Genomic DNA, 25092 nt, shown 5'->3' with positions numbered 1-25092 from the left:
TTCTACACCAAGAAGCAGTTCAAGGCGTTCAAGAGTCTAGAGGCGTTTAATCAAATGGTGTCGGGATTTGTAACCTCAGTTGTAGGCAAAGTAATCGCCGGCAAGTATGCCGTGAGAGCGCGAGTTTGGCATTCACAGCATATGAATGATCCTTTAGTGAACATTTGGGTCATTTCCGAAAACGATGGGACTATTTTGTCAGCCCATTGCTTGGGATGCAAAGCTGGACTGGCTGAGTCATGCTCACATATCGCAAGTGTTTTATTTATGTTTGAGGCAACTACTAGAATTCATGGCAAGCTCGCTGGGTGTCACGAAAACTCAGACACCGAAAACTCAGGTCCCTCGAAGTGTTCTCCAAGCTTTCGAAGTGCTCCCTAATTCGATAGTGCATAGCATAAACCATGAACCAATTTTTTTTATAATATAACCGGTGGAACAATGCAACAAATCCGACGCGAAAGACGGACAACAATATCAAGAGTGTGTACCCTGTAACAATGCAACAAATCCGACGCGAAAGACGGACAACAATATCAAGAGTGTGTACCCTGTGTACCCTATATACCCGTTTGTACCCTGTGTACCCTGTGTACCCTGTGTACCCGTGTGTACCCTGTGTACCCTATATACCTGTTTGTACCCTGTGTACCCTATGTACCCTGTGTACCCTGTGTACCACACGTGTACCCTGTGTACCCGTGTGTACCCTGTGTACCCGTGTACACAGGGTACACAGGGTACACGCGCATACACAAGGTACACACGGGTACACACGGGTACACAGGGTACACGTATGGTACACAGGTTACACGCGCGTACACAAGGTACACACGGGTACACAGGGTACCCTGTGTACCCTGTGTAACCTGTGTACCATACGTGTACCATACGTGTACCATACGTGTACCCGTGTGTACCCTGTGTACCTTGTGTACGCGCGTGTACCCTGTGTACCCTGGGTACCCGTGTGTACCCTGTGTACCATACGTGTACCCTGTGTACCATACGTGTACCATACGTGTACCATACGTGTACCATACGTGTACCATACGTGTACCATACGTGTACCATACGTGTACCCGTGCACAGGGTACCCTGTGTACCCTGTGTACCTTGTGTACGCGCGTGTACCCTGTGTACCCGTGTGTACCCTGTGTACCTTGTGTACCATACGTGTACCCTGTGTACCTTGTGTACGCGCGTGTACCCGTGTGTACCCTGTGTACCTTGTGTACGCGCGTGTACCCGTGTGTACCTTGTGTACCTTGTGTACGCGCGTGTACTCTGTGTACCCTGTGTACCCGTGTGTACCCTGTGTACCTTGTGTACGCGCCTGTACCCTGTGTACCCTGTGTACCCTGTGTACCCTATGTACCCTGTGTACCCGTGTGTACCCTGTGTACCACACGTGTATCCTGTGTACCCGTGTGTACCCTGTGTACCTTGTGTACGCGCGTGTACCCTGTGTACCCTGTGTATCCTGTGTACCCTTGTACCCTGTGTACCCGTGTGTACCCTGTGTACCCTATATACCCGTTTGTACCCTGTGTACCCGTGTGTACCCTGTACCACACGTGTACCCTGTGTACCCTGTGTACCCCGTGTACCCGTGTGTACCCTGTGTACCCGTGTGTACCCTGTGTACCCTGTGTACCCGTGTGTACCCTGTGTACAGGGTACACAGGGGACACACGTGTACCCTGTGTACCCTGTGTACCATACGTGTACCCTGTGTACCCGTGTGTACCCTGTCTACCTTGTGTACGCGCGTGTACCCTGTGTACCCGTGTGTACCTGTGTGTACCCTGTGTACCCTGTGTACCCTATATACCCGTTTGTACCTTGTGTACCCTATGTACCCTGTGTACCCGTGTGTACCCTGTGTACCCTGTGTACCACACGTGTACCCTGTGTGCCCGTGTGTACCCTGTGTACCTTGTGTACGCGCGTGTACCCTGTGTACCCTGTGTATCCTGTGTACCCTTGTACCCGTGTGTACCCTTGTACCCTACATACCCGTTTGTACCCTGTGTACCCTGTGTACCACACGTGTACCCTGTGTACCCCGTGTACCCGCGTGTACCCTGTGTACCCTGTGTACCCTGTGTACCCTGTGTACCCGTGTGTACCCTGTGTACCCGTGTGTACCCTGTGTACAGGGGACACACGTGTACCTTGTGTACCCTGTGTACCATACGTGTACCCTGTGTACCCGTGTGTACCCTGTGTACCTTGTGTACGCGCGTGTACCCTGTGTACCCTGTGTACCCTATATACCCGTTTGTACCCTGTGTACCCTATGTACCCTGTGTACCCGTGTGTACCCTGTGTACCCTGTGTACCACACGTGTACCCTGTGTACCCTATGTACCCGTGTGTACCCTGTGTACCCGTGTGTACCCTGTGTACAGGGTACACAGGGGACACACGTGTACCCTGTGTACCCTGTGTACCATACGTGTACCCTGTGTACCCTTTGTACCCTGTGTACCTTGTGTACGCGCGTGTACCCTGTGTACCCGTGTGTACCCGTGTGTACCCTCTGTAGCTGTACCCTGTGTACCCTATATACCCGTTTGTACCCTGTGTACCCTGTGTACCCTTTGTACCCGTGTGTACCCTGTGTACCACACGTGTACCCTGTGTACCCGTGTGTACCCTGTGTACCCGTGTGTACCCTCTGTACCCTGTGTACCCGTGTGTACCCTGTGTACCCTGTGTACAGGGGACACACGTGTACCCTGTGTACCCTGTGTACCATACGTGTACCCTGTGTACCCTGTGTACAGGGTACACAGGGGACACACGTGTACACAGGGTACACACGGGTACAGAGGGTACACGTATGGTACACAGGGGACACACGTGTGTCCCCTGTGTACCCTGTACACGTGTGTCCCCTGTGTACCCTGTATGGAGAATGGGTAACAGGGAGTCTATATGGAGACTGGGTAACAGGGAGTCTATATGGAGACTGCCATGAATTACTTGCCCCAAATATGGAAGTTGTACGTTAGTTTTACTTGGGAAAAAAGCTGTTTTGAAAAGTATTTTTGAATTGATTAATCGTAATTGTTCTTTATTTTTCTTTATTAATTTTGAAATAATTGAATATCATATTTCAAAAAAACAATGCTTGGCAAATTCTACGCTTAGAATGAGACGATTCTAAGTGTTTCCGCCTCTTCTTTTCCATGATCGTTACATGCGTTACCAGATGTTGCTATGGTAATTCTGTCACGGTACACCTGTGTTGAAAATTCACCGACACAAAAGCTTTACATACAAGCACACAATTCTCGTCTGCGATCAAAATCACTTTCCAGGAGACATTAGTGTTTATGATTTCTGCCTTGCAATGTGTTCATAATGAGGGGGAAGGAAGAATTTCGTTATCATCACGAGCAAAGACGATTTGGCTATGGAGATTCCACTGTCGTCTCGAACATCTTTGAGTTCTGTAACCACGGAAGACTGCAGTCATGGTTTCGATGAAAGTAGGTCTGCCATGACCACAGACAACCTTAAGTTGCTTGATTTAAGCACTGCTGTTGAGTTTAGTAAAAATCAAGGAAGGGAAAGTGAGTATGCAGCATCTTTGGCCGACGAGTGTGAAGAAGAAAATTTAGAACAGACTAGAAGCATGGTACGGGTTCGAACAAACCATGTTCCCAAGCAAATAGTAAACAATTCTATCAAGAAGAAACTTCCAAGGAAACGCCAGTATCTTGTAAATGTTTAAGTACTTCTTTAATGATAATGAATAATTTTACTCTATCTACCCTGTTTTCACTATTATAAAGAAAATCAACCATTTTCCAAGTATGGGTGAGATTTGCAGAAAGGATAACCTAGCTCGGAATATGGCAAAGTAAGTGATTTAAGTAAGTGTTATAAATGTATAGCAATATTATGTATTTTTAAAACTTGTAGATTGAAACTGAAGTTACACTGTAATTACTTGTGAATATAAATTAAGTAAATATGATTTACAATGTATTGATTTATTGTATCTCATGTGACACCCATATTATGCATGTACTTTTCGCATTCTTTCTTTGAGGCTAAATACATATGATTGGTTTGTGGTTTGTCCTAATAGTAGTAGGAGAAGCAACAGGAAATAACAGCATTGTATTCACTTCTGAATTAAAAAAATATTACATGGCTAATAAGGTCACCAAAAATTTGCCAGGAAAATTCTGCACAGTTGGCAGAGAATTCTCAGACCTCGGGTTACCTAGGGAATGTCAAATATGCTTTGTTGAATGGGTGCCATGAAAAGTTTATTCTTTCAATCAACGATGAAACCCCTTCTAAACAGTTCTGAGCTAATTGATATTCATGTATTTAAGTTTGCAAATAACGTAATAAATATTTGGTCGTAGTAATACAATAATTGTCATATTTCAACACCTTCTCTTGAAATCCCAGAATGCAAAGAGCTCACCCAGAGGAATACAGTTTCATTCCACAGACTTGGGTTCTCCCCGCAGAGTATCCTTTATCAACCAATATATTGTGGGATATAAGCAGTTTGATATTATTGTTACAGTTACAAGATGTAATAGTTGTAGCTGTGGTGATTGCATAATCAGAATTTATGCACTGTACATACTTTGATCATTGTGAATTGTACAGCAAGCATAAATGATAGAAACTTTGAAATCTATGCTCACAATCCAAGTTAACAATGAATTATATCTCTAGAAACTGTAGCCATGCAGGGACTTTGGTTGGTGTACACTGTAGTATAGTAGTAGTTGTAAGAGCAGTAGTTTAAAGTAGACTATTTTTAAGGATCAGGGTCAAATTAAACAGTAATTAGTAAAGTGACAAACACATGGCCCTCAATATAAGTGGAAACTGATATTTAGTGGTTATAGTATGGTAAGCAGGGCTTGACACTGATGGTTAAACATGAAGGCACGCTATTAAAGGAGCCTTAGGTCCCACCGGACCATTTGTCAATCAACCGTCGTGTGATGTAGAACTCTTAGAGTCAAGTCAGCTTGAGCTACAGCTACTCCAAAGCATGCAGTGAACATTGGGTGCATTCCTCAAAATTGTTTTATGTCTTCATCACAATACAAGAATTTTTGAGATTTGTATTTCCTTTCTCCAATATAAACTGTCTTTATTATTTTGTGGCGGTAAATTTGAGATCGAAGTAGGTGGTTCGCATGTTACCTCATGCCACCATATGCTGGTGGAAGTAAACAATAGATATCTCATTAACTCCTTTTGTTCGTCTACCAGCATTTAAATTTGACCCGCACACAAATGAGTGACAAATGAGCCTAGGTCTTCCCAGGGAAGACTTCCTTATATAGCGCGCCTTCGTGTTTAAGCCAGCTTAGCCACAGACTAGTAGAAATTCAGTTTTGGCCATGCAGTCATGGTTTTTGATTTCCACTAGCCAGTTTGGCTAGTAAACATTAAACAGAAATTGTTGTAACATCTAAGTTGTCACTATAGCCACTTGGCTGGTAAGTTGAAAAGTTAGTGTCGAGCCCTGAAGAATATGAAACTTCTAATCGGAGAAATACTCTGATTTTAGTTTATACGTCTAAAAAATTATGTAACAGTCGGAGGTAATGATCACATAGTTAAATACTGTACTGGCCGGTACGCACTCTTTAAATTTTACAGATCACAACAGTATGTGTATTTGTGCAGGTTGACTATTAAACAATTGAATCAAATAAAAGTGTAGTTACTGTAATAATAATTCAGGAAACAGATCAAAAGAAAATTACAATGATCGATTTTTTTTTCTTACGTCACCACATCAATGCAATTATGATAATGTGAAGAACTAATTCCTTAGCTTGCTGCCCATCTTTTCTGTATCAGATATGCTGCATTTCAAGGCTATTGTAGAGAACTGAAAAAAAGAAAGAAACACAAAACTTTCATTGTTAAACCAGCAAACAGAGCTATGGGAAATGGGTAAGTAATTGACAAAAAATTTTAAATTTTGAATTTTACCATCATCTCCATTATATTCATCATAAATAAAAACCATATGCATAAGCTTTTTTTTCTCAACTTTCAGACAAAGTTCTCGTAAATTATCACAAAAAGAACATGTTGCATTTATTATTCAATGCAGGGCTAAGATAACCCAAGCTTTAAGTGTGAAATCTGAATTAATATCTGTAAGCTCTCAAAGAAAGTTCAATATTAGGCATTTTTTTGCCCTCAATGTGATGATTGAATGCCTTAAAAAGAATGAAGAAAATCAATTGTTGTTAACAGTTCTTTCAAAATATTAAAATGGGAATATCTACAAAAATACTTATAAAAAAAATATTGAAAAGAAAGCCAAACTAGGAAAAAAATGCAGGGAAATCAGCTGCTATATTCAGTATAATGTACCTCTTACTTCCACTGTCATCACTGTCATCTCGGTCAAAGTTCTCATTGTGTTTATTTATTGAATAGTTAGTTAGATGCATAAAAAGTTCATCCTAAAAGATAAACAAAACCCAGATCAATACAAATGTAGAACATAATAGACATTTAGATACCATAATTTTATTTCCTTGAATGGGCTTCCAATAATATAATGTTGCTCTCTTAAGTCTCTAAAAGGATGACTGTTGTTGTTGTTGTTTAATGATCTTTAATGAGGATGCTCCACTCACACAAACATGATTTTCAGGGAAGTCCTAACTAAATGTCAAAAAAAATATTAATTAAATGATGAGGAGATCTAATAACATCATATTATATAAAAGATTGTAAAATTCAACAAAGGTATTTGCAAAATAGAAAAATATAACGCTAAGAAAAAATCTTAACAATTAATTTATTAAAGGCAATGAGGTTATCAGCGTTTCTGGTTTCTGAGTCGATGGTGTTCCTATGGTTGATTTTCACTGGCATTTACAAACATTCTCACCAGGTTTTCATCTGAAGGGCTTTCGTACACTTCAGTTCCCATGCGAACCTGGAAATACAATCATATTCATGATTAAAGGTTTATGGGAAAAAAAAACCCAATCACTTCATGATATATAAACAATATCCTCTAAAAAATACACAAGGATATTTAGCTGGCCTAAAAGTTTTGGGAGACTGTAGGAGAGTCAAATTCAAGTGGAAAAGGGAGGTTTCAGCACCATTTATCATTACAGTTGTAGTACATTACAACGGTTTGGTATTCATTACAAAACAGGAAAGCTGTGTTTGAAATGTAAAGCCCTTCCTTTTCTTTATGAATTATTTTTACATGAATTGTATGGCAGATGGCTACTACTGAAATGTTCAAATAATCATATGATAACAAAAATTCACTTACAAGTCCATCATGATACAAAAATATCCTCAGTGGATCACATGATGTTACTAAAACATATACTCTAAGATCAAACTTGAATCCCTCAAGGAAAAAGGCTATAAATAATGCAACAAATAATGAATTTATATATTAGTACAAAAGTCACTGCAACTTTCATGAACAAAGCTAGGTTAACATACCTACAGGGTTAGTGTGAAATATGATTTTATAGATCTGAAAGCTTTTAAAAAAAATTCAGAATAATTATTTTAATTTGTTTATCATTTGATCACTGGATGTTGTAAAAAGAAGAGAGTAATTAACCTATCCTGGAAAAGCTCATCCATACGAATAAAGAAACCCAAATTAAAATTTAACATTTAAGGTTAGCAGGGCTAAGATAACCCAAGCTTTAGTGTGAAATCTGAATTAAGATATGTAAGCTCTAAAAGAAAGTTTAATATTAGGCTTTTCTTTGCCCTCAATGTGATGATTGTATGCCTAAAAAAGAATGAAGAGAATCGTATGAAAAAAGCTTTCAAATGACCAGATGGAATCAGGAACAAAGAATTAAAATGTAACCCTGGAATAACATTAATTGGCCTAAAAACAACTGGGCTCTGTGCAATATGACATTTTGAATTATGTCTAGATCCAATCTGTCATTCCACTAATCAATGGCATGTGAAACCTTCCGTTACATGTACATATAAAAGCTTCCTTTTGCCTCAATTTGAGTGAAAATTAAAGATGTTATCATAACTATGTAACTTAGTTTCTTTTAATTGGTACTGTAAATTGTGGTATCTGATAATTAATACATCTCTCTCCAAATTTTAGGATATCTCTGGTACGAAATGGAGACAGAATCCCATCTCATGAGCAGATTGTGGTCCAGGAGTACCTTGACAAAGTAAACTTGTTTACAAACATTGCATTTACTATGATATTTTGACCGCCTCCCGGTTAGCTCAATGGATAGAGCGCTGGACTGTTGTGCGGGAGGTCGAGGGTTCGAGCCCCGGCCAGACCAACACTCAGGCCACCTGCAATGTAATGAAAAGTAAAAATTAATCACATGTAGTCCTTATAATTTTACCTGGTGTGCATCTCAAATCTCCAAGTGTTATTGTGAAACACATCCAAATGTTTTGGTGACAGGCCATGAAAAAAAAATTGACCCAGTAAAGAATCACAGTTAACTAGGACTGCAGAGCCCAGTCAAAACACATAGCACAATAGATAGGCACTCAAGCAACATTCTCAACTAGCCCCTCTGGCAACAAGCTTCTCATATGTAGTAGCTGCCAATTCCTAGTTAATATGTTCCCATCTCACCTTGAGGATGACTTCTTTGATGTTCAGGTCCTGCACAATATGTTAAACTGGCTCCAGCAAATGGACTCTGACAATGTTTGGAGGGTGGATATCTGTTCAGGCCTGACATGAATTAGATATCAAACATGACGATTTTACTTTTTTTTTTTTAGCCTTTTAAATTCCAGTACATTTTTTGACAATGAAACATTCTTGAAAAATGAAAGTTTGATGTAGAGGAAAGGATAAAAGTCAAAGCTACTTATGATTATAATTTGTCCTATGCCTCTAGATGGCACTGATCACAAAATTTAATTTAACAGAAATACTTAAAACATAAGCTTCTACAAAATGTTTACTACAATTTACTATACTTTTGCTTTTACTACGATTTTCAACTTTCTATAAAGTATCCTAAATAACATACAATTCATTTGTTGTACTTGGTACTCACTCTGAGTGAAACTTCTTTGATCAATGGGTTTGTTTTGAGATGCAGCAACTCTGGAAAGAGAAAACTGTTCATATTCCATGGATGACTGTGGCAAGTGGCCAACAGAGGGGCCTTCTGCACCTACAAAAGGCAAATTGAACGATTTCAGAAGACTCCTCTAGGTTAACTCAATTTGCAACAGCTGATTGACAAGTGCATGGCTGTGGCATAAAAAATTTTAAACTACTGGTAATCTTTGCAATTTTGGAAACCAATTTGAAATAAATTGATTTAATTGACATCATTTTATACTGATATTACCTTGAAGTTCATGACGAGTTGAGTGAATCAATTCTTCTCCGAGTCGTTTAGCAGGCTGATCAGCTGCAACAAAGGGGGTTGGCCTCTTATCACTGATTGGAAAAACTGTTCCACTTTATGATAAACCTTGAGAGGCGACAAAAAAAATAATGCTTCATCACAAATTAATTTCTAATCATATTTACCACGCCTGAGGATAGGACTAAATCTATTTTTTAGTTTTAATTGCTACCATGTGATTATTAAAGACTGCACTTTTGCTATTATGTCTAATTCTTTTTTTCTTCACCAAAGAAATCAAGACACCACATGAGCTAAATTAAAGTTTTAAAAAATTATAGGAGACTAGCTTACCAAATTTGAGTTCGTACATCCTGTTTACAAGTCTTTTACAAGCTTTCTCCCAGCTGTACTTCTTCATGTACTTTTTACGAAGAGACCTTGACTCTGAAAGTCGCACTTCCCTCTCTTTCTGACGTACACGCTTGATTTCCTTGGCCCAGTCTTTGGGATCTTCAGAGTCTACCACACACTGGGAGCCTAATGAAACTTTCTTCAAAGCTTCCCCAAGTCCTGAATTACAACTGACAAGTATGGGTAGACCGGCAGATATGGCTTCTAATGCTGTTATTCCAAAACCGTCAGTCCTGGATGGCATTATTGCAAGATCCACTTCACAAAATAAGTTGGCTAGTACTTCTCTGCTATCATTAAAGCTGCGAACAAGTAGCTGATTCCGACTAACACCATGGTGGAGCAAATTTTCTGCGATTTTATCTACTTTTCCTCCAGGTGCACAAACAAACCTGAGTTTGTAGGATTCATCTTTCAACTCAGCCATTGCTTTAGCAGCTATATCGTACCCCTTGACTGTGAAATCTTCACAGCTGTCACCACTTCCAATTACAAGAACATAGAAAGTCTGTCTTTCTTCTGTGGCTTGTTCTTTTTCCAAAAATTCAGAGAAAATGCTTGGAGTAAGGTCAAAAACATTTTCCCCTTGTTTACTGGGACGGAGGTAACGCTTGTAAGCTTCTGCTAGCTTGGGTCCAATTATGACGACTTGATCAGCCATCTTACAAAGCTGGATTTCTGTTTCCTGCTTTTTTTGACCCTCTGAAATGTTTCTGTACATTCCATCTTCTTCAGGAGCAGAGTGAACAACTTGAATCCATTTGCAGTGACAGTAATTTGGATTTCTCTTGATGGGTGTAATAAGTCGACCAAGGTGGACTCCATGACCAATGACACAGTCCATTGTATGGTTTCTAGGAGGAGATGACAACCAAAGAACTGGTTCTAAACCAGGAACTCTCTGTGCCTCAATGAGCTTCACATTGTGACTCTTAGCACTGCTCCTGTCCTCTCTGCTGCAACTTGGTAGCAAGACACTCACATCCACATTGGGGTGTTTAGCCAACTGGATGGCCAGCTCTCAGTTGATAGTTGACAATTCTCTATCAGTTGACGACTTCCACTCATTAATCAGAAGAGTGACTTTCAGTGTCCTGTTTTCCTGGCCTTCCTGTGATGTAGAGGCTACACTAAGGATGGTGGAATCCTACCACAACAAAACAAGAATGTTATTGACAATAAGTTTTGAAACAGTAATTAATCACAATTATGGATATTCAATCGATATTTAATGTCAATTCTTTGGTAACCTTGCAGTTGAGTTTTATCTTATGCCACCGTCAGTTACAAGTAAATTGAGACATATTTACCCCAGGAATATATAAGTTGCTTTAGAGATCTCTATTATCACTATAGAAAGATGTTTTTTATGTAGTCACAATTATAATAATAATAAGAAGAATAACTTTAATTATTCTGAAAGAAAAAAATGGTCAGTCTGTCAACAAAGGTTGATGGACTGGTATTAATCGGTGACAAGCAATATAAGAATATATTATTAAGAATATTAACATGATAAACAACAGCTTACAATAATGAGAAAAACTCTAATGAAGAAATAAGCATTGATCTTACAAATATGATCGGCCTTATCCTTAATCATTACGTAAGTAAAAGTTCTGACCTTAAACTGTGCAAGTGATTTCAGCTCACGTATCTCTCTTGGCAATTTCTTCCAGGCACTAGCAGCCGAGAACTTAAAAGAAGTCTGGTTTGTGTTGCGCAGCATCTTCTCTTGGTCACATGATTAAGTGCCCAGAAACGCGTGGACAGTGGACTACGGGACGGTGGATTAGAAAGCATGAAGAATAATCCCTTGGGGGGGGGGGTTAAGTGGGTACGATTTTAGAATGCAGTTAAATGAGTGTCTAAAAATGCCGACACTCATCCAATAATGTTCCAACAAATGGAAGAGACAATTAATTTTATTATTAATACAGAGAATTGCTCATAAAATTGGGAGTAATAACTTGGTTATCTGTTATTTTTCATGTGGGTAATTTGAAACATATGTTCTGATTGGCTACCTGAGCTAGCAGGTTGGGCGCATCTTGCCCGCTCTGAATTAGCTGTTTTGATCTCGCACAAGATAAGCCTTGTGTGGAGCTGCATGGAGCAAACCTTCAAGGTTTCATAATTTTTTGGACATTGTCGGCAATAGAGAAGCAAAAAGCAGCAGAAGACAGTCAAATTTAAAAGAAACATAAACAACTCTTGTGGGTGTATTGAGCTATAAACACAGTTGGCTTTCTTTCCAGGCTCTCGAAATAAACAAGTACTTCTCTATTCATATAATAAAAAGAAATCTTTTTCCCATATAATAAATCCTTTATGGACCAAGCTTGTTTGGTAACATGACAGATGATTAGCCTCCTCCTTTCTTATGTATTTATGGACCTCGACTCTGTCTCAGTCCATAAAAACACAAAAATGGACTCAGCCAATATCCAGCTATCTTGACCCCATGCTTGGTCAATAATGCATCAAATGTATTAAACTGTTCCTGGAAGGTGATAAATGTGTCTATTCTTTATAGCGTAGTATATCTCTGTTAACCTTTCTAACTTTAAGTAAAGTTTCATATACAAAATTTGAGCTAAACTTGTTGCCATTTCACTACTATCATTGTCAAAAACTGACTGACCTTAAAATTTTGAAATAATTTGTTTAGAATATGGCTTTGTAATTTTAAACTAAATCCAAACATTTCACAGATCTGCATGAAGCAGAACTATGTACTTTGTGCATACAAAATTCTTGAATTTTATTTCATACAAGTGACACAAAAAATGCATAAATACATATTGAAATAAATTTTTAAGTTAATGGATAAGAACTTATTGAAAATAAACTTTCTCTCTTTCTTCAGTTATCTTGTGGCTTGTGGTGCTGGCATACAATCCTCTTTCCCATTTATAAAAATTTTTGTTAGAAGAAAGAACAGACACAACGGAGATGTCTTTAATTTCCAGGCAACATGTAAGGAATATCAAACTAAAATATGTTGAGACCTGAGCAGTAAAAAAGTTACCCCATAGGTCACTGTCAAGTCTGATTCATCTCCATATCAAATAAGTATGGAAATGGGGTTGACCATGAAGCAATCTTGAAAACAAGTTCATTTATGAGAAAATGTGTCAAAATATTTCATATCTTTTTGTAAATCTCATGTTCAGGAGTTTTCAAGCTGGTGCTTCAAGGCATGCAAAGATATAATGTAAACTATGGAGAGGGTGGTTGCAACTATACTTATTTCCTTTTTTCACCTCGAGGATTTCTCATTTTTTCTCTCTCTTTACAGCACAACCCTAAAAATACAGGTAGAGCCTAATGAAATAGGTTGCATTTTATGGGTTCCTCCTCCTGAAAAAACCCAACAGCAGCCACAAAAACTAAAACAGGACTTTACTAAATTCCACAACATTTGTTATAACATAACCAAAGTAAAGCGCACGCTCTGATAGGTCAATTTAGCGTCCCCATTTGCCCATGGGTGTACGCTGCTGACGTGAGCAAATGCAAAGACTATTTTTCTGCGCGCGCTTGTTTTTTCTGGTCACGTAAGATTTGTTAAATAAAAGGGAACTCTTTAGCTACAATGTATCAATGTTATGTTATAAAACAAATGGTAAACACCACAGCGTACACTATTTAACAAATGGTAAATACCACAGCGTACACTACTGAGTTATGGATGCACGCGGGAGGTTGCTAGGCACGAAAGAAGTGTAGAAGTCTCTAGCTTCTTGAGTGCTTAGCAAACCTCCCACGTGCATCCATAACTCAATAGTGTACGCTTTGGTGTTTACCATTTGCTAATTGATCACAGAAAGAGACCTCTGGCCAAAAAGAAGCGGCGGTGGGATGGGTGGAGGGGGAGGGGGAGGGTGGGATTTGAACGAACCAATCTTCAAAAGTTCAAATGCACGTGGAGGTTAACAGGAGGGGATATTGAAGCTTCCAACTGACCGACGCATTACTTAAACTTCCATCACTTTTGTACCAATTTGAATTAGTTAACTATAGAATTCTACTAAAATATTCTCAGAGGTAACGCATATCTCTAAGATTCAGCTAGGCCAAGTAATTTTAATCGACAATTAAGAGTAAGAAAGAGAGTAGTAGCTCACTTCCGATGATTATTCGTTGCATTGAATTATGCAATCCCACAGAAATTAACCTTTATAAATATACTACAAAAAGCTTGAAAAGGAGAGCGATAAGATTTAACCATGCTCTCTGACATACTAATCAGCACTGTTTAACTTCACCTCCAAAGCTCCATCCATGTCAGAAATAGTTATAACTTAATAAATACCCGTATCAATAAATACCCGTATAGAGATACCGCTGCTTAAACGTAACCTTATTGGCTTAAACGGAGTTGAAATGATCGAGATCTTGCGCAAAATAAGCTGCCTTGTAAGGAACAGTAGCCCCTGCGAAGACAAAAAGAGAGGATACCACGCTGAGAGACTCCAAGCTGCCAATCATCTTCGTGTATGTCCTGAATAATCTGCACGTGAGTGTCATGTGACAAGCTAACTGTAGTCTTGAAGATTGCTGGAGATATGCTTATTTGAGCGTAGGGGCGCATTTGAAGAATTACGGTAACTGTTTCTGATATTTGACCAGTGGTAAAATGTTACTTGGTACAAAAAAGGGACTTAGAATCTTCAATCTCCTTTTTAAAAACAAGTGTTAGAATTCTGTACCAATTTGCGTCAAAATCACAGTGGGTGAAAGAAAAGTTGAAAAAAAAGGAATGGCCTTTATTTGAGATTTGACCGCTTGACACAAGTTCTACTATTGTAAAAAAGATTCTCGACAACTCGCTGAGGCATGTCCACTACTTAACTTAAAATTCAAAACTTTGAACCAGTCCCCCTCCTAAAAATGGGAGGAACATATGAACATATGCTTTGAATGACTGAATCCCTCCCCCTCTTTCTGACTTCAAAATTCATGTAGCACGGTAAACACTAGAATTTAAAGCTAAGGATCCAAGAACTACAGCAATGGTTGGTTTAAAAGTACTTCATTTATAAAAAGGACGTAAATGGTATGAAATGTAATAAATAGAGGAAATTTAATTGTACTTGCACGATGTTTGACAATTAAGGCGCCAGCCATAAACGGAAAGTTGCCAAAATCCATAAGGCTGTAACCTTTAATCTTGATGACGAAATGAAATTCTTCACAAAACCTCGCGTTCAACCAATCTGAACTCAAGTAACGAAGCTATTTGCACATCGTAACCAGTCACATTAGGATAAACTGGAAAAGGAACCAGATGTTAGCCTGAGTTCACCCGCCGTTTATTCTAAACTCCGTCTGAGCAAAAGTGCACGATTTCTTGTGTGAGAGTATACGCCGATTTGAGTACGCGCTGTGATTCTTACGTGCCATCTGATTGGTCATATATCTCGGATCCAGGTCTACTCAGGTGTCATGATGTTTGTTTTGAATATGAATATGAATATAGTTTATATCTGACCACTTGCAGCCCAGAGGCTGAATTACGGGTGCAGTGTAAGGTTGAGAACAGACGTCAGCATATCAGGCGCCTCTGGCAGCCGCTTCAGTCTATCGATCTCACCTTTCCACCCATCAAACCCCAGGGATGGAGATCCATCACACAGTAATCTCGTGTGCGGGAAATTAACGTCTCCTACCCCAACCCTGCAGGAGACGTGACCTCCATTTATTCGTCCCTATCCGAGAAGACTAGAGTATCTAACCATTTCTTGATGTTATAGAAATATAGCAAATTCTTCTCAACTATTTAAGACCATGAGTGTTGGTCCGGCCGGGGCTCGAACCCTCGACCTCCCGCACAACAGTCCAGCGCTCTATCCATTGAGCTAACCGGGAGTCGTTTCACGTGTTTCTCACCCCTCACCTAGCTAGAACTCGAGTACAAATAGTTTTTTGTCGATGATTGTTCTCTTATATACGGAAATAATTTGTGTTTTGTGTTCTCGGAAGGACTTACACCACACTGAAAGATATCTTATCGACGGAAAAGCTAACTTCGATGTAAAATGTGAGTTGGAAAGCCCCTCGATTGCTTACGGACAGAGGAAGTTTATTTGCAAGTCTTGTCCTCAACTATTGATAAAACGAAGATCTATGTGGCAAAACAGACAATGAAGCTCTTCAAGGTGCACGTAAGAGGACTGCATGTAGCGATGACAACGAGTCAACGTCGAAGAAGAGCCGCATTCAAGTTGACAATGTGTTGCGACTTCAACGCCGAACCAAGTTCGTCGGTCAATTACAACGCCTGATTTTAACAACTACTCATCAATTCAGAGTGCAAAAGATTCTCAAAATACGCCCAATCCAACACAGCTCTCCGTAAACACTAATTCATGTAACAATTCAGGTAACATTCCCGAGCAAATCCAAATTAGATTTTTGCAAAATCTTGTCATTCCTTCTTGCACTCGCCTGAGTTCAGTCGCCGTTTATTCTAAACTCCCTTATTAAAGACTTTCCGTATCCTGTAGGCAGGTTAACGAACACATTTTTTGCACTAAAAAAACCTCCTATTGCCTGCTTTTGCTCCGGCAAAAGACTCTCGATTTCAAAGTACCATTTGACTTCAGAAAACGCTTTTTCCCATAGCTCTTGCTTGAATTCAACACCCGACGCGTTGGAGGTTATGTCGAATTTGACATGAAACAATAAACTAGAACCTTTGGCCAATCGGGAGTAGAGTTAGAACTACCAATCACCAACGGTCACAAAATCCTTGGCAGATGGTCTTCACATAATTTAATTTAATTTAATAATAAGTTCTTATATAGCGCATTAAAATTGAACTCTATGCGCTTTACAATTACAATTAACAAATTTTCAATAAAAATCCTATACATGTAATTTTCGCTAGTCTATCTAAACTAATGATTTATTACGTGTTATACATATATTTGACAACGTAAGATATCAAAAAAAATCTGGTGGCTTAATTTTTGAAAAGATAAGATTTCAATAAGCGTTTATAGGAGTCAACAGATTCGGCGTTTTTTATGCATTCAGGTAGTTGATTCCACAAATACGGTGCAGCGTAGGAGAATGCTCTTTGCCCATACGTTTTAGTTCGAATTGTTGGGACCTCAAGTAGATTCATATTTGATGAACGGAGGTTTCGGGCTGGAATATATCGACTAAGAAGTTCAACAAGATAGGTTGGAGCCACGTCATTTAGTGCTTTGTATGTTATCAACAGTATCTTGAATTGAATTCGTTTTGTGACCAGGAGCCAATGAAGTTTCATAAGTATAGGTGTTATATTGTCTCTTGATTTAACACCGACTAACAAGCGGGCAGCTGTGTTTTGGATCCGTTGGAATTTTTCGATGTCACAAATCGGTAGACCGTACAATAGGCTATTACAGTAATCAAGTCTCGATGAGATGAAGGCGTCTATCAATCTTTCATTTTGGTGCGTCGAGAGGTATTTACGAACGCGACCAATATTTCTGATTGCTAGAGACGACGATTTACAGATGGAATTTATATGCGAGCGTAAGTTCATCACAAAATCAAGCATGACGCCAAGGTCTCGGACAATATTAGATAAATAAATGATATCATCTCCAATATTGATATTACAGAAAGGAGGATTTTTTTGAGAAGCGTGAGAGGAAATGAATGATTTCTGTTTTTGAAGGGTTGCACTGCAATCTGTTTTTCTTGGCCCACACCATGATTGCATTAACACATGATTTCAATCTTTCCATGCCCAGCATTCTGTCAGAGGAGTTTATCTTTATGTAAAGTTGGGAATCATCAGCATATATCATACAGTTTAGGCCATGTTCAGCAACAATGTCTTTTGTGCACTGACGCGCAGACGGTTATTACAGGTATATATAACCGGATGCCTGTGCGCAGGCTAACAGATGTCTGCACTGAGTTAAATACCAAAGATTCCTAAAATACCTGAGATTTCTGATTCTAGTCACCTGATTATAAAGAAAGGTATGAAACTTTTAAACTCACAGGGTGACTTTCATCTTCTGAAAGATATATCAAAGAAGATTATCATGTGATTGTTGTCAATCTGGATTATCAAGGAGGTCAAGTACTCCTTGGTAGGGAGGAAGCGGTATGAGGCGTTCCACACCACACTCTCCTCGGTCTTTTCGGTTCCGGCGGTGTATTGTATGTTTCTCGTTTCATGGAATATCACCAGTGAGGTTTTTAACCATGGGCAAAGTACTCTCGAAAAAGTCTGAAACTAAGACCCCCTCACTCCAACCCACCCCAACCTTTGTCCATTTAGAATTGTTAGACTGAAAGTTTGAACTATCGTAGTTTTGTTCACAAAGCAAGAGCTTTAACTGAATTAGTTGTAGGTTCTTTTTCTTTTTTAAGGAGCCGTTATGCGCGTGAGCATTATTCAGTTGAAAATAATGTCCTGGAATTAACTTAATCAAAGCTTTTACCCCAATGCCAGCCTTGCAATTGAAATGGTGTATTAAAAAAATATCGTAAAACTTGTTTTATTTCTCATAAAAAGGCAAAAAATAGTCAAGTCTGTTCTCGAGTAAAGTGGCCCATATCACCACAGCTAATTCCGCTTTCTCTGGCATGAAATGACCAACAGTACTGCTAGTCACCTTGGATTGGATGCTATGATCACTGTTTACTCTAAAGCATTTTGTTAAGCTCCTCTGGCGATTTTCATTTATTCTCGTGGGTAAAGAGAGAGGCATTATAGTAATAAAGGATATTGCTCGTAGAACAACATTACACGATAGACTCAGTCAGGACTTGAACCCAGACTTCTCGACGGGTAGTCCCCCAAGTTCTGACAGAATTGGTTTCATTATCTTGTTTCTTACGGCCTGTGGTTTTTTCTGGAATCGCTAGATTCTTACAGACGCGTGCACCATGTTTTTTCAATCGGCCCAGTACTCGAGTCATTAGAACTAACTGACGCTCATACCATTCTCAATGGACTTGGTCCATGTTACAGTCCTTACCAATAATCAGTGTCCTTTTCTTGTCTTTTTAAGTTCTGCTAAAATTGTGATCTTTAGATTTAGTTGCGCAAAAATACTTGGCTATAAGATGCACCATAATTTAAGCCTTTACTTTCTACCCGAAGACAGGATTTTCTTGAAAAACCGTGCGCCTTATGACCGAGAAACCAAGGTAGGTATATAAAGAATCGATTATGAGAAAAACTGCAATTACGATTTTCTCTTCGTTTCGAAAAACCGTTGCAAAAAGATTGTGTTCAAAGCGAACCAGGAACAGAATAAAACATGAATAATAAAAAAACCGGCGACAGTTTGAGCGCGAACCAAAAAAGAAGGAAGTGTTACTCTACAGGTACTATCACCGCCTTGTTTGCCATCTGAACGATCGCAAGATACTGGTAACGCATCCGTTACGTAGCGCTTATGGTATTCAGCTAAGGCCATTAACCATGTTCTCGTTAAATCTTACCGGATATACAAGTACCAGTAGCTTTTTTGACCAGATTATTACCAAAACTTAGCTTAATGGTAGCGTTAAGAAAAGTGATTTTTTAACGTTGAACAAAATCCTGTCTTGTTTGGATAGGCGTGCTCAGGTGACAAAATATTTTTCCTTTAAGATGTTCACCTTCGATTTTCAGTCTAAGGCCTTTCAAGCCAAGAATGCCGAGCAGAAAATAAATCCAACACGCTAGTGTGAAAATACTGCAAAAACGGGAAATAAGTATCAATGTACTTCCATAAAGAAGTCGCATATTGGTTTGGCAACGGCCTGGCGCTATTGTCCTCTTTATCAAGATTAGTTGCGCGTCAGGATTCCAGAGTCTTCCGAATTGGCAAGTTTCCTGTATTTGTCACTTTGGCATTATCAAAGCCAATAGTATGGTTATTAAGCCCCGCTTAAACTACGATATCCGAACCTCCTTACGCTTTCACCTGCCAGTCATTTTCCTTCTCAGTCACTGTAATTGTTTCTTTCCTAGCCTTTAAAAAATGTTTGGGGTCAGCGGAGAGTTAAATCACCATTAAACTGAGTGGTGTGAAGTATACCGAGGTAAAGGTTCTTTTCCGTTTTCTTTCACAAGGTCCCCCTCGTCTACCAGGAATCTGCGCTTTTAGTAATTAACTTCTCAACTTGAATCGATTGTCGTCGATAGTAGAACACCAATATATCTGAGTGTCAAGCTCGAGATATTTTGTAGCAAATGACCAAAAACTGTAAATAGCCTCGAGTTAGCAGAAAGTTCTGGTTTACTGATTCTGATTTGACAAGATTCTGCTGCAATATAAGAAACATTGTAGACCACTAGATCTATTTTAGCAGATTGCTGCAGCTTGTCGCTGTCTTCTCAACATAAGGAATTGTCCAAAAGTGAATCGATGCCGAAGGCCTAGCGCTGACGATGAACCCTTTGTCTCTCTTGATGCTGGTAGTCTTCGCGCACTTCAAGCTACTCAGGTAATGAACCTCAACTCTTTAACTCTCAAGATCTGGTTGTGAATTCTCCCCTCTAGCTGTTACGCATTTCCCAGCGAATTAGCCACAAGAATTTGGTGTTTGATCAAGATACCAACTTCTACCTGATAATAGATAAAAATTTTTCGTTGTCTGTGACTAAAAAACTTTGAGTGAGGACGTTTCGATTTAAATACTATAACCTTCTTCAGCAATAAAATGGCTACGAAAGCAAATGAGTGCATGCTTTAAAAAGCGCCACAGAAAAAAAGCGCCGCAGAAAAAAAGCGGCGCTTTTTAAAGCATGCACTCATTTGCTTTCGTAGCCATTTTATTGCTGAAGAAGGTTATAGTATTTTAACCGAAACGTCCTCACACAAAGTTTTTTAGTCAGTGACAACAAAAAAATTTTATTATGCCTGACTGCAACTATAGTATTTTTAAATTCTACCTGATAAGTGTGAGTATTCTTATAGCATATGTGCCGGCTAATGTAGAAATATTATAAAGAGAGGTTGCTTGTTAATCATTTCAGGGAGTTTAACGGTTAAATATTTGTTAAGGGATAAATTTGTAATTGTTAAAGTGAAGGATCCCTTTCCACTAAACGTTTTTACAAGATTCACTTCGATTTCCACATGAAGAGTGTCAACAGTGCCATAAAAAAGGTCATAAAACAAGGCCAACAAGTTGAGTTTAGATGAAAAATAAGTAATACTTTTAGCATGATAATTTTGTATTTTCAGAGGTTTATGCGTGTAGATTACTTAGGTATAGAGAACAAGTGTCAAACCATGATGAAACAGGTAAAACTTGAGTGGATGCCTTTTTCCATAAATTCGATTTGTGACTATTTGTGACTATCTGATATCAGGTTCCATTGGTACATAATGATTGATGTTAATCTATTTCATTTGCGGAGCAGAATAAAGGTGGCCGTTTATTTGAATCAGAACTTAATTTTAAGAGAGACCCTAAATGATTTCCAACAAAAAGAAATAATGTTAAAAATTTCTCGTAACAAAACTATCGATTTCGGGAGAGAACGGGAAGGGCAATAAAACCTCTTTGCTTTAAATCTGTTGAAAACGACGGATGTGACTGACTTGACCTGCAGTAGTTTAAGTATTACTTGTCAAAGTGTCGCGTTTATGTAACAACCTTTTGTTGAAAAAATATTAACAGCGGCTCAAGTTACATGAAATGAGTAATATACTTATGGAGTAAATTTCCTATTTCTGAATTACAGCATTTTCAGAACAGATCTGCCCAAAGCCTAACAGCAGAGATCGACAATACGTGCGGATCAAGATCTTCAATGACAAGTACGTGTAGGCGCACCCCACTCACAAAAGTGATACCTCATACCTCTGCACGCGCTGTTGTGGTGCAAAGGATGCCGTTGGACGAAAAGACATAGCCATACCTGAAACACACACAACATTCATTATTCATTGCCTTAAAGAAAACAATGAAAATATCGTCAGATTTGAGATCCTAACAAGTTCTAAAAATCCATCTGGCTATTATTTCTACGTACATCCATCATAATGTCGGTGTGGTGTGTATGCATACCGGCTCGCGAAAGTCGGAGCCGCTGACCGCTACAGATTCAATTTTATTGTATCTCGCAAGAGGCCAGGGGCCCTGTGATTGGCATTCGAACCCAGGCCCTGTGATTAGCATCCGAACCCAAGGAAAACCAGGTGAAACGTATGAAAGTATGAGAAGTAATTGGTTGAAATTTCAAGATGGCCACCATGACTTGCAGTTAAACCCAGGAATTGCACCGACCTGTGATTGGAAGTTAAAAGTAGCGTTACTCACGCTGTTGAGCTCAAGAGACTTGTAGATCACGTAGGCATTTGTGGTCGAGAGTTAAAAATCTTTCCTTTTTTCAAATCAAATAAACACAGACTTTTATATTATCGCTGGAAGAGAAATTCTCGGGTCAAATCTACTTCGGTAAAGGGGTAAATTTATGGCGTAGATTTGCTACCTACCGTTCCTTATTCATGGTCGAAAATTCACCACTGAAACAGCAATAATATTGGTTTTCGCTTCAGTATCGAGCAGTTTTCGTTCCTTAATTGACTCGCTGACTGTGTAATATGTTCTATTTGCAAACGTTTCGCTCTTGGTGCAATTCCTTTCTGTAACGCAAGTCTTAAATACAGGAATTGCACCGGCCCGATTGGTCGACTTCCAGCGGTGAAAAATGGAAACGCCGAACGCGATAATCTTTCTTCCTTCAGTCCAAAGCCTTTGATCTTCGCTAGTGAAGTTATTTTGCCCACAGCTCCCGTTCTGAACGCGCCTTCGACCCGGTCCTTTTCCTGCCATTAGCGCTTTCAACTATCAAATTCAGGAATTGCGCCGGAAAGAATACTTAACTTCGGTGTCGATTACATGATTTAATTAATGAGATACCGCTGTTTAGAAACCTTGCACATTCACTCTAAATATCAAAAGCAGGTAAGACTAAGACTGGAATGTCTTTAATTTAATTGTGTTATTAATTTAACATGTGGATGATATTCTCTCATTGTAATTTATTACAAGACTTCAAAGTTATCGAAATTGTGGTATCAGGATGAAAATGTTTAATCGAATTTCCTAAATGCTTCATGTTGTACCATCTTACAGGGTTAGTGGAGATTATAGGTGTTGTGGGTTTTAAATTTAATCAAAATTGTTCTCTAAGGAAAGTTTGAACCTATAAACTGGATTCTGGAGGGGAGTGGTGCGCAAAAGGTACACACAGAAGAAAGGGTATTGGCACAGCGCAAATGCTACACTGATTTATTACCTGTAACTTTGTCATGCCATGCAGGCTCCAAAGTAGGACTTAAATAACTCAATAACATGCCAACATTAAAAATATTTCACGGTGAGTGTATGATTATCTGGAACTAGTTGTTTTTTCAGGGACACTATATTAATGCAGCTGTGCATGTGATATTGTAGGATCTAGCCTTAGAGTAAATTGAAATTAATCACTTGTAATGATATAAAAATATCAATATATAATTAAGTTTCAAACTTTTAAGGAGTTCTGTCACAGATGGCACATCTTGAAACGTCGAGTCTAGGATTTTCAAGTTTGTCAATTAGAAGCCTTCTCAATCTGCCTCATTCAAACCCATAGTTCAAAGTTCACTAGAAAATACCAAAGATAACTTTATTAATAACTATAAGCCCCTTTAAAATTTAAAGGAATAGATGAACAGAAAACGTTTATTGTGAACTATGATAATTTGTTATTTTACTTTGTAATTTCAGTACATTAAAACCTGCCTATTAATAACCTGCTATATTAAATTGCCTCACAGAAAATGTTTTTGATTTGAGGTGACTATTAAATGCAAATGAATTCTCGTGGGTTTAAAGAATACATTTAAATTTTGACCTCCACACAACATTAACCTAACGTATGCATATATTATGGCACCATGTGTATTATCTCTGATGGGAAGGACAAACTTTATACATGTAACACTGGATTGGCAATTCTCTTACATGTATATAATAGGTAGTGATTGGGGATCTTGTTGACTAAATGACATGTCACATTAATGTTATTTCCAGTGAAACACATCATGAGGGTCATTAAATTCATCCTATTGGCTTATACTTGTCGCAAACATCTTCTTATGTTGTATGAATACTGATAATAAGTTTGATTGAAGGTTTGAGATAGAGTGTATTAGAATGTGGATGACAAAAATGGTAGTTTTCTTATACTCTTCCATTCCCTTTCCTGGAGCAAACTGCAGAGTACCATTCTTCAGGAGTGGTAGCTATCTCATTACAAGTCCTGTGAAGGTAAAAAAAAAAATCTGCATGTGTTGTGGAAAATACGTATTTGTATAATGTGACTAATGACTAATCTCAACCCACCATAGGAAAAGAGATGGTGGCTGTTCACTTTACCACAATACCTTGTGGACCTAACACAGCATATAAGGTACAGAGAAAGCCAACTTTTCTTTACATTTTTATGAATGTTGTTACGGTTTTTGCACACTAAGAATTATGGGTAAGTGTAACAGTCACCATCTTTTTTCCTACAGAGGATTGGAATCTCGTCTCACCAGTGATGCCAGCCACAGCAGCCCTCGCACATTATCAGATTGGTGTATGAGGAAACTTTACAGGTCTCACATCTCCAGGCACTGTGCAGAATTTCCACTGTAGCTTTAGAAAGTGCAATGAAAATAAGTTACAAAATAATGTTATTTTAAATAATTGATTCCTCAATTATATCATGGGACTGCAGATCACAGATGGTTGATAGGTCAAAGCAAAAAAAATGGCCAAACATTTTAGGAACACTTTAGGAACACTTACTTGACTTATTGATCATGTTCCATGCATCAGGAGTGAAGAATTGTTTGATTTCATTCAGGTCAGAAGTTAATGCCTCTCCTGGTGGATGGTCCTCATCAAGCACCATGTCTTCCTTAAAGAACTTTTTACGAGTGGTGGTATATTGCTTTATTTTAGCTTCCTCAATACCAAACCAGTGAAGCATTTCATTGTGGTTATGATCTACACTGGATTGCAACAACAACATAAGTTCAAAGTTAAAAGTACATCTTATGTTTATACAAACTTGCGTTGGGTCTGTATTTACCATTCTCAGAGCATTTGGGTCCACTTTATTTCCATTTCCCTATAGTCACTATGTAGACACTTTGATTGTCATCAGATTGTACAGACCACTTGCAGTTGTCAACTTTGGTTATCATCTCTTCTCTCAATCCTTTGCTCTTGTTATGCCTGTCTTGTATCACTCTCATTTTGTAGTTGCATTTGTAGTGTTTGGAGAGACGAGAATAGAGTCAATTGCAATATTAACTCAACT

The 25092-nt window shown here is 38.8% G+C and overlaps 3 protein-coding genes and 1 pseudogene across 5 annotated transcripts in view; 2 read left to right on the top strand and 2 right to left on the bottom strand.

The window, feature by feature from the left end:
• Positions 1-25092, bottom strand: part of LOC148719641 (uncharacterized) — a 146975-nt gene that overhangs the window by 33810 nt on the left and 88073 nt on the right. The window lies entirely within an intron of this gene.
• On the bottom strand, positions 3730-11488 carry LOC111319555 (uncharacterized). Of its 2 annotated transcripts, XM_088738804.1 has the most exons (8): positions 11398-11488; positions 9714-10920; positions 9360-9485; positions 9060-9179; positions 7310-8728; positions 6911-6958; positions 6385-6476; positions 3730-5890 (listed from the first exon to the last, which is right to left on the bottom strand). In XM_088738804.1, exons 2-3 carry the CDS (start codon positions 10615-10617, stop codon positions 9475-9477), a joined length of 915 nt encoding a protein of 304 aa, XP_088594930.1. In that variant the 5' UTR covers positions 10618-10920; positions 11398-11488; the 3' UTR covers positions 3730-5890; positions 6385-6476; positions 6911-6958; positions 7310-8728; positions 9060-9179; positions 9360-9474. The 2 variants fall into 2 exon arrangements, with proteins under 2 accessions (XP_088594930.1, XP_088594929.1); XM_088738803.1 differs by lacking the exons at positions 3730-5890; positions 6385-6476; positions 6911-6958 and having other exon boundaries at positions 7545-8334; positions 8627-8728.
• Positions 3735-12645, top strand: LOC148719647 (tubulin polyglutamylase TTLL7-like). The gene is made up of 5 exons (XM_088738811.1): positions 3735-3874; positions 4438-4500; positions 5860-5955; positions 8129-8201; positions 11453-12645. Exons 1-5 carry the CDS (start codon positions 3828-3830, stop codon positions 11522-11524), a joined length of 351 nt encoding a protein of 116 aa, XP_088594937.1. The 5' UTR covers positions 3735-3827; the 3' UTR covers positions 11525-12645.
• On the top strand, positions 18858-24963 carry LOC111343959 (uncharacterized; annotated as a pseudogene). The gene is made up of 6 exons (XR_015993312.1): positions 18858-18941; positions 20972-20996; positions 21475-21862; positions 21894-23115; positions 23915-24050; positions 24634-24963. The product of XR_015993312.1 is annotated as an uncharacterized LOC111343959 (transcript).

The sequence above is a fragment of the Stylophora pistillata genome, chromosome 11 (genome assembly GCF_964205215.1).
Source record: "Stylophora pistillata chromosome 11, jaStyPist1.2, whole genome shotgun sequence".
NCBI classification, from domain to species: domain Eukaryota; kingdom Metazoa; phylum Cnidaria; class Anthozoa; order Scleractinia; family Pocilloporidae; genus Stylophora; species Stylophora pistillata.
Note: the sequence above shows the minus strand (reverse complement) of the source record. Positions and strands in the feature narration are given on the sequence as shown.